This window comes from Carassius auratus, chromosome 22, assembly GCF_003368295.1.
Source record: "Carassius auratus strain Wakin chromosome 22, ASM336829v1, whole genome shotgun sequence".
In the NCBI taxonomy this organism is placed as follows: domain Eukaryota; kingdom Metazoa; phylum Chordata; class Actinopteri; order Cypriniformes; family Cyprinidae; genus Carassius; species Carassius auratus.
In genome coordinates this window covers 9152690-9162643 of record NC_039264.1, presented here as the reverse complement: position 1 = coordinate 9162643, position 9954 = coordinate 9152690, and the positions used below count along the sequence as shown (strand labels likewise).

The 9954-nt window shown below is 35.5% G+C and overlaps 1 protein-coding gene and 1 pseudogene across 1 annotated transcript; one reads left to right on the top strand and one right to left on the bottom strand.

The window, feature by feature from the left end:
- LOC113039618 (phospholipid hydroperoxide glutathione peroxidase-like) lies at nt 1–9945 on the bottom strand (annotated as a pseudogene).
- On the top strand, nt 5391–9709 carry LOC113039617 (DNA-directed RNA polymerases I, II, and III subunit RPABC1). Its single transcript, XM_026197569.1, has 8 exons — nt 5391–5552; nt 5720–5894; nt 5984–6099; nt 6183–6263; nt 7705–7763; nt 8224–8302; nt 8898–8971; nt 9633–9709. The coding sequence occupies exons 1-7, from the start codon at nt 5496–5498 to the stop codon at nt 8961–8963; spliced, it is 633 nt and encodes a 210-aa protein (XP_026053354.1). The 5' UTR covers nt 5391–5495; the 3' UTR covers nt 8964–8971; nt 9633–9709.
- Nucleotides 9946–9954: the final 9 nt, after the last annotated feature.

The window sequence follows — 9954 nt, the reverse complement described above, 5'->3', positions numbered from 1 at the left end:
TTTAGTTCTAAATAAATGTGCATATTTTAATTTCACTGATTTAATGCCACTGATGATGCTCTCAGGAGGGGTTGCACGCCAAATGCATCAGGTCTGTTCTTTCCTCAAGAGGGGTTTCCAAACAAACCATCATTGGTCCATGAGACGACATCACCGATACCCAGCGGTCAGTCGGGGAGAATGAAGAAGGGCGGCGGGCCGTAATTTGACAGTGAGCTGAGGATGCTCATTAGAGATATGTAGACAGATCCTTCTCCACTACCTAAGAGAGAAATATTGAACAAAAATATATTTTGTGTGCCAAAATCACTGTAGCTAATCTTAAACATGGCCTAGTTTATGACTGCGATAAAAATACAATCAAATATTAATACAACTTACACTTGGATTCTGTAATGGGGAGTATCTCTTCACAACCTGGCCTTCACGGTTAATAAGGAACTGAAAAGAAAACACAAAAAATGTATAGCAAATTAAACTATTTTAATCAAACTAATAATTGCTAAGTATTCATATTTAAAATACATGATTTAATTCATAATATGTTTTTAATCAGTACAATTCAAAATGCACAAACCTTAGTGAAATTCCATTTGATGCCACTATAATGGAATAAAAACAACAGTCAATAGATATTTCAACAGTTTTTAGAGTGCAGCTCTATTAAAGGCATAGTTCGCCTAAACAATTTAATTTGATGAAAATGTATTCATGCTCAGGCCATCCAAGATTTGGAGAATTTTAGCTTTACATCACTTGCCCACCAATGGATCCATTGCAGTGAATGGGTGCCGTCAGAATGAGAGTCCAGTCCATAATCTAACATCTTGCGAAGCGAAAAGCTTCGTGTTTGTAATAAACAAATCCATCTTTAGAGTGTTGTAACTTTAAACCATCGTTTCTGGCTAAAATTGCAGTCCATAATCCTTAATAATGCTTCCTCCAGTGAAAAAGTCCATCTCCCGTTGTCCTCTCACCTCAAAGTCCACAGACATATTTGTTTAGAACCGTTTTAAATGGAACTTGATCCGTGCAGATTTCTCTCCTGATTCAGATGAGATGACTTTTTCACTGGAGAATGCGGTATTATGGATAAAGGACTTCTTTTCTCTAACAAACACACAGCTTTTCACACAAGATGTTAATCGATGGACTGGAGTCGGGTGGAAAACTGTGATGTTTTTATCAGCTGTTTAACTCTCATTCTGACGGCACCCATTCACTGGAGAGCATCCACTGGTGAGCAAGTGACGTTATGCTACATTTCTCCAAATCTTTTCTAATGAACAAATAAACTTATCTACATCTTAGATGGCATGAGTACCAGCAATTTTTCCTTTAAAGGGACAGTTCACCTAAAAATAAAAATTCTATTATATTTACTTATGCTCACGTCATTCCAAACTTGCATGACTCTCTTTCTTCTGTTGAACAAAAAAGAAGATAATTCTGAAGAATGCCGGTAACCAAACAGTTTCTGTTTCTATTACCTATCATTACAGAAACTGTTTGGTTACTAACATTCTTATATAGAATATCTTAAGATATAAGAATATCTTATTTTAAGTTCCACAGAAGACTGAGTAAACATACGTTTCATTTTTGGCTGGATTAACCATTGAATCTATTTAGCCGATATCAAATAAGCATTTATTTCCACAGAATGTACAAATAAACTAAGCTGAAATATCTGGCAACCCACTTTCCAAAGAATCCTTTCCCATTTGGTTGTTCCTTCAGCCACTTCCACAGAGGGTGCGCCGAGTCGCCGTTCACGTCAATCTTACTGAACATATCAAACTGTGCGTCGTAAGACTTGGCGAAATCCTTGATTTGGGAATTCGTTCCTGGTTCCTGAACAAAAACGTGTTATTAGATCACAGTGTTTATTCGTTTTAAGAGCATTAAAAATGTTTTTGCCCCCATACCTGATGTCCAAACTGGTTGGATGGGAAGGCCAGGATGCTTAAACCCCTCTCAGCATACTTGGCGTGCATTTCTGCAAACTGAGAGTAGTTTACCGGGGCTTTGCTTCACTTTGAGGCAACATTAGTGATGATGATAACTTTCCCCCTAAAGTGTACAGTAAATTAGATTTTGTGAGAGTTACAAACCGACTGACACTAAAGCAATGCTGCGTCACACAATCATACAGACTGAGGACACTGTAACACACTACACGACTTATGCAGAAAAATGTGAAGAAACGAATAAAAAGAATGCGTTTTAAAATAGTCTCAAAGTATGAAACATGTTTGATAATCTCTGATTGGAGAGAATCATAGTCTGTTTTGACATTAGACGTCATAATTATGAGATACTCACAGTTATGAGATTAAAAGTCAACATTCTGAGATAAAGCCATAATTAAGGCACAAATGTTAAACTATGACATGCTAAATTATGAGATTTTAAGTCCTAATTAATCTAATTTATAAAATACTAAGTCATCATTATGATATAAAAAGTCAAATTTGAGATAATTCTGATATATATGGTCAAATTATGAGACAAAAAGTCCAAATAAGATAAAATAAATAAGATAGTCACAATTCTGACATATATGGCTGAAATTATGAGACAAAAAAATAATCATGACAAGTAAAGAAAAGTGTCATAATTACGACTTTTTGTTATATGTGACATTTTATCTAAAAAAAGTTTTTATAATTATTTTTTTTTTCTAATTTTTGTCAATTATAGTCTACTATGTAATTATTACTTACTTTTTATGCCACTTTTGTCATAATTTTGTCTTTTTATGCCATAAATAACACCTAAAATGTCATCTAGAATATTTTATGACTTTTTGTCTCATAATTATGATTCGCTAACATTGTAGTGGAAATCCATATAAATACGTGTCAGACTGCAAGTCCACAGTGATGTTTTTCATACTTGAACAAACAGGTTTTATGACATGCTGATTTCTATCTCTCACTTGTATCTTTCCAGGGAAACTTCGTTGCCGTCTATATCCGTGGCAGTGAACTCATAAATGGATTTGGCTGACTGCCAGTCCTCGAGCTGTGCAGACTGAAAACAAAAACATACTGGTGTTAACACTAAGGAATGATTTGAATACATATACACACGTAAAGAATAAGGACACTGTTAGTAACACCTTCAAACAAATATTTAGATACAAATCTCTAGATTTAAATAGACACAACTGGAAAAAAAAACATTAAGCTATTCACACATTTGAAATAATAGGCTTCTAACAGCATATATTACCATTGTCTGCAACACTAAGGAGAAAACGACAGCGGACCCTAGGAAATGCATGACTGCCTTTCAGTACTAACTACTGAAACAGCAGACAGCGTATTAGATCAAATCCTCTTAAAGTGCAGAACTCTCCAGAACACTGGAAACCCTGCTTTTATATAGGACTCCAAATAAATATTAACCGGACACCGAGGCTGTTTCTTCCTCATAGGTTGATTTTTTATGCTGACTACAGGCTTGAAGCTTGTGTACGTGTGGGGTATTTGACTGTAACTCCTACTGAGGTCAAAGGTCACTGGGTGACGATCTTACACAAGTAAGAAAGCTGATAGCTTGATGTGTGTGTAGGCATTTGGTCCACATACTAGAGACCAGTCACTGATGCATGCATTATATAAACTGTACTGCTTCTAAAGTGGACTAGAATAGCAAACACATGATATTTCATTTGGAAATTGAAAAGGCATTGTGTTCAGGAATAGATTCATGCCACAAAACATTATGAAATGAAATAATAGGTTGTTAACAGATGAAAATATTTTGATTCACACTAATTGCCATAAAATAGTCATGAATATATACCAACTCATAATTCTGAGGAAAAAATGTCAAATTATTAGATGCTAAGTCATAATTATGAGACGAAGGCAATATTAAATTACATAAAAAATTCAGAGTCATAATTACGAGAGAAAGTCAAAATTATTATTATGGCATAAAAGTTAGAAATTTAGATCATTTTGATGAAATTGAGATTATGTGATGTAAGACAAAAGCCAAGTCATTATTTTTTGTCATAAATATGAATGATTTTCCTCGTAATTTCAACAATTTAGACATTTAATCTTCATTCTATTTGTTGTCATAATTTAATTTAGTTTTGTATCATAATTTGGCTTTTTAAACCATAATTTCATCTTAATGTCATAATTAGAGGGACATGATGTTCTTTTAGGTAACATGGAATGCAATAGTATTTATTTCATATATCAAAAAACCATTAATAGTACAATTTTATTTGTGATCCTTTTGTAAAATACACTTTTCAAAGAAAAAAAATATATTACTAAGCAGATGTTATGAAACAAAATTTCTTCTAATGTATGCAACAACAACAATATATATATATATATATATATATATATATATATATATATATATATATATATATATATATATATATATATATATAGTTATTACATTAGATTATTATTATTGTTGTTGTTGCGCATTAAGACACAAAGACTAAAGACCAGAGACCTAAATACACCCAAACTCGACCTCTCATGTAGCACAATAGGACTGATTGTGTAAACTGATGATAAGACATTTGCAAAAACCCCCTTAATTATGCAGCACATAGCTTCACATGTGTCCAGATTACTTAACACGGTTCAGATTTGCAAGTCAAAGTTACAGAAGTATTTGACTTTACAATACATATCACAAATGATCCCACTGCTCGATAAAGCCCCGAACAGCAAGACACGATGGACAAAGGCCATTTTTTTGATCTTCTCGCTTTGCAAAGTCCAGCACACTTCCATTGAGCCGGTTCTTCTCAGTGAATCAGTTGAACCGGTATACACAGAGCGATTCGTTCACGAAGTGAAGTAAACACCACGATTCGCAATGACAACCGAAATTACAATAAACTATCATATATTAATAAAATGTATATGTGTCTTCATACTTTATATGAAGGTTTTAAATAATTGTATATGTTCTAAATATAAACACTAGTTTGCTCTGTTCTTTTTATATTCTATCTGTTTTCTTTTTATTTATTATATTATTTAAAAGCCCTTGCTACGTGTAGGCTACTGTGTTTAAGCAAACTGAGACTTGTTATAGCACTTATATATCATTGCACTTTGTTGTTTTTGATTGCTTCCACTGTCCTCATTTCTAAGTCGCTTTGGATAAAAGCGTCTGCTAAATGTAAAATGTAATGACTCATTTTGTGAATCGGTTCTTTGACATGAACTGTTCGAAAGAATCAAATTATCTGAAATCACAGGCACTTTCTTCCCACATGAAATTCCAGAAATGTTCATATATGACATTTTATTCGTTGAAAGCGTGTAGCAAAAGCTTATACATTTACAAAAACATTAAGTACACGCGGAATCAAAAGTGCGCAGTGTGGCGTAACGTCTGACGTCAAATACACGCGCCGTCAGAAACGGGACCCTAACGTGGAGTTTATTGGCTCGAATGAGCGGTCTGTTTTTATCATAATAATTTCCTCTTTTTAACGAGATATGGATGACGAGGAAGAGACCTACAGACTATGGAAAATTAGAAAAACTATAATGCAGGTAAATTTAAGGCCATATATGTATGACTTGTTTACATGTCGCGCGGACAGTTGATTGTGATGCTGATTCGGATCCGCACCCGTTTCACGATCTCCTAACACACAGTCCGCATCCAAATAACTGAAAAATGCTATTATGTCCTTGTGATATCTATCTTAATCTTTCAGCTGTGTCACGATCGTGGTTATTTGGTGACGCAGGATGAACTGGACCAGACTCTCGAGGAGTTCAGAAGCCAGTTTGGAGACAAACCCAGCGAAGGTCGACCGCGGCGAACCGATCTCACGGTCCTGGTCGCCCACAACGACGACCCCACCGACCAGATGTTCGTGTTCTTCCCCGGTATGAAGCCCTGCTCGTGTTGGAACTCTTCCGTTACAGACCGCCGAGGGGCGCGCGATTGATCAAATCTAACGTGCTCTTGCTTTCAGAGGAACCGAAGGTGGGCATCAAGACCATAAAGATGTATTGCCAGCGTATGCAAGAAGAAAACATCACCAGGGCCATCATTGTAGTCCAGATGGGCATGACGCCCTCCGCCAAACAGGTGACGCAAGCATACACAATTACATTCAGAGCAGCATTGACTGTTATAGCGTTTAAACGATGTGTTTGTTTTTGAAATCTCAGTCTCTGGTGGACATGGCGCCTAAGTACATACTCGAGCAGTTTCTTCAGCAGGAGCTTCTCATCAACATCACCGAGCACGAGGTGAGGAGGCCGTTTCTGATTGGCTGTCAGTGTTTTTACAGTCCAGTCACACCAAAACTGTGTAGACTCCAGATGTAATTGTTTGTTTATTTATTTCTTTTTACTAGTGGGTGCTGAACACTATAGTTCACTTATGTAAGTGAGGATATTACAACAAAGTAAACTGTAACATATTATACCAAGAAAGTCTTCATACAGTTTACTACCAGTAATATGGGACCAAAAATTATTCAGACACTTTGACCTGACCATATTTTGCTGTAGTATTTTTCTTTAATTGCTAATTTAGACTTTTTACACCACAGACTGAACAAAATTAAGCATTACTTGGTCATTGATTAACCTAAATTGGTATTATCTGTGTACTTAAATGTAACTATTTTATCTTATCCATTACATTTACTTTCTATCAAAGTTATCTGACATTATCAAGATCAATTTGTTCAGTTTAACTCTTGAGGATTGTCATTTTATTACCCTTTTCTAAACAATAGGCAAATAAACTGATAATGTGAGATGTCTGGATAAATTTTGGTTTGACTGTAAATCGGCTAAAAGTAAAATCGGTCAGATTCCAACGTCATCGTCCATCTGTGCTAAAATCATGATAACTGAAGTTTTTGTATTGGTGGTCTATGGTGGTTCACATTACGACTCCAATTAGGAATATCATTCGTATGACGAAGAACGATTTTTCCCCCCTCAACTTATAAACAAAAACATTTGACAGCCAATCAGAATTCAGAGTTCATGCATTTAAAGAGACATACGAAAAAAACTGAAGTGTGCTTTTATAATATTGATCTCTTTTAAAGCCCAAAACACACTGCAGGATTTTCGGCTGTCCCAGACGACAAGACTGATATTGTGAAACAATCGTGGCTATTTCTGTGCTCATGGCTCCTGTGTCGTGCAGTGAGAGAGGTTTGAAGATGGCCCTTGTCACGGTCTCGCAACCAAACACGATTCAGCAGAATCATCGCATACAGGATGTTTGCTGTTACAATCCACGTTTACTGACCAGCCAATAAAAGCGCAACAAACTCAAGCTCTTATCCCTTCCTCTTTCGCCACTTCCACTTTTTTCAGCACACATAAAAACCACAACTGCTAAAGTGTGATTTATCATGCTCTTATTGTTTACCACCAGTGCATGCTGATGACATTTATTCTTTTATAGTAATGTGCGTTGTGTTGTGTCGTGTGATTTTAATAGGTTTCATCCTCATGCAGTCTACATACACGTCACTCTCAAGTTTATTAGATCCATGCCTCACAGTGTGACATTCAGTGATCTTACTGGTGCAGCGTCTTGGGCTTTAGGCATTTTAGATTTTTATTGAATTATCATTTGGCCATTTGCACCAAAATGCTAATATTGCACATTAATGTCAATGTAGTTTGTATAAAAATAATAATAATGTGTTTTAATTTCTTTCAGCTTGTTCCAGAGCACATAGTCATGACCAAAGAGGAAGTGACAGAGTTGCTGGCACGGTAGTATCCTTTGAGATTGGGTTAAAGTTTATACAATGATACTGTTATAGTTTTTTTTGTTTGTTTGTTCTTATTTTGGTTTTTATTATTATTTCTAGTTTTAGTTAAGTTAAATGAAAATGCCTTGGCAACTAACATTTTTTAATACTTTCAGTTGGAGGGATTAACACGCATGAAAACGGTCAACATTTACTCTCCCCTCACGTCGTTCTACACCTGTATGGGTTTCTTTCTTCTGTTGAACACAAAAGATGATATTTTGAAGAACTGGTAACCAAACAGTTGACGGTAGCCATTGACTTGCGTAGTATCGGGGGGAAAATACTATGTAAGTGAATGCCTGTGTTCATTTTAGGCAACAAATGTTTTAGTTTTTTTTAGTTGACTAAATGAACCCTGATTTATTAGATTCAGTTGTATGGTTTAGTAGTTGTTACTTGAGCCTTAACCAGCCCCTCTCCAGTAAACTAAAGGAAAGCCAGCTTCCCAGAATTCAAGCCGGGGATCCTGTTGCCCGTTACTTTGGCTTAAAGAGAGGCCAGGTAGGAAACTCGAATGTGTAATTACTTCTTATTTTGACTTCTCTAAAGCCCCGTTCACACTGCCAGCGACTTTTTGGTCGTTGGACTCATGCTGTGAAGACACTTGGGGGCATTTCTACTGCTGCTGCCCTGAGGTTATTGGCTTGACATATCTTTAGAAAATGCAAATCACAGACTATATATGTTGCCGGTAAAACTAAGATATCATTCTAATATGACTAAGATTAACCTAAACTGCTCACTGCATCATATAAGGAACAATTTGAAACAATGCATCATTCAAACTCACTTATACAGCCAACGGTTCCTTTTCAACTCATTTTTTTTTTATATCCATGTATGTGGTTACAGTCAAATCATATTACCTTGAAATCACTCAGGAAATCTGTCCTGTCATGAGCGCCATTGGGCTATCGCTCGTAAAAATTCACTGCTTATTTGCATCAAGTTGAAGAATTCTCAACTTTTATTGTGTGACTTGCATCGCCAGCTCAAAAAATTGAAATGCATGGGATTCTGTAGCGGTGTGAACGGGACTTTCAAATCTCTAGTTTTAGCATTTGAGTGTTGAAGTAACTAGTGGCACGTTCTTCAGGTTGTTAAGATCATCAGACCGAGTGAAACTGCTGGACGGTACATCACATACAGACTGGTCCAGTAATGCTTAAGGTAGTACTTGTTTATTTGTATATCAACAATTAAAAATCCAAGATGCAAATCTGTGATTCAGTGGTAAAGGGATACTCCACCCCCCAAAATAAACATTGTCATTATTTAGCAGATGCTTTTATCCAAAGTGACTTATAAATGAGGACAATGGAAGCAATCAAAATTGACAAAAGAGCAATGATATATAAGTGCTATAACAAGTCTCAGTTAGCTTAAAAGCAGTACACGTAGCAAGGGCTTTTAAATAATATAATAAAACAGATAGAATAGAGCAAGCTAGTGTTAGTTTTTTTTATGAATTATTGGCTGGTCAGTAAACGTGGATTGTAACAGCAAAAAAAACAATTTTATGAATTGTTTTTGTTAATTGTATAATAAATGAAAAGAAAACCAACAGAATACAAAAAGATTAGAAAGCTAGTTTTTGCTAGGGTTTGGAACAACATGGGGGTAAATGATTAATGACAAAATGTTCATTTTAGGGTGGAGTATCCCTTTAAGTATCATTACTATATTGTCTTCAGTACATAGTTTTGAATAAGTTTGTGTTTTCTTAATGTTTATGTAGTTTTTAGTGCCTTCACAACTAATTATATATTATGTATTCTTTATTCTCTTATTGTTAACATTAATGATATTAGTTTCATCTTTTGTTCAACAGATTTGAAACTTTCTCCAACTGCTGAATGTGAATTTTTTTTTTTTTTTTACTAATAAATGATTTTGCTATTCTGTCTCTCTGTGTGTCCTCTGTGCTGACATCTTTCCATATAAAAAATGCTGTTAGTTTGGTCCCAAATGAGCTGTGAACACAAGCCTCAACACCTGAAAGTAAAGAAAGCACAAGCACTCACCTTTTTCTTTCTGAAAGCCATTGATGCGGAGAAGAAAGGGAAGGTGACAGGTGTGTGCAAATACACACGAACACCAAACTCTGAACATCATCCTCATTGGCTAGCATGTTGTCTGATATCATTTCCTTA

Excerpts from the sequence above, each read along its gene's own strand:
- LOC113039617 (XM_026197569.1), top strand. The coding sequence starts at position 5,496 with ATGGATGACGAGGAAGAGACCTACAGACTATGGAAAATTAGAAAAACT. Across the intron at positions 5,895-5,983 it reads GATGTTCGTGTTCTTCCCCG|AGGAACCGAAGGTGGGCATC; the intron begins GTATGAAGCCCT and ends TCTTGCTTTCAG. Across the intron at positions 6,264-7,704 it reads TCAACATCACCGAGCACGAG|CTTGTTCCAGAGCACATAGT; the intron begins GTGAGGAGGCCG and ends AATTTCTTTCAG.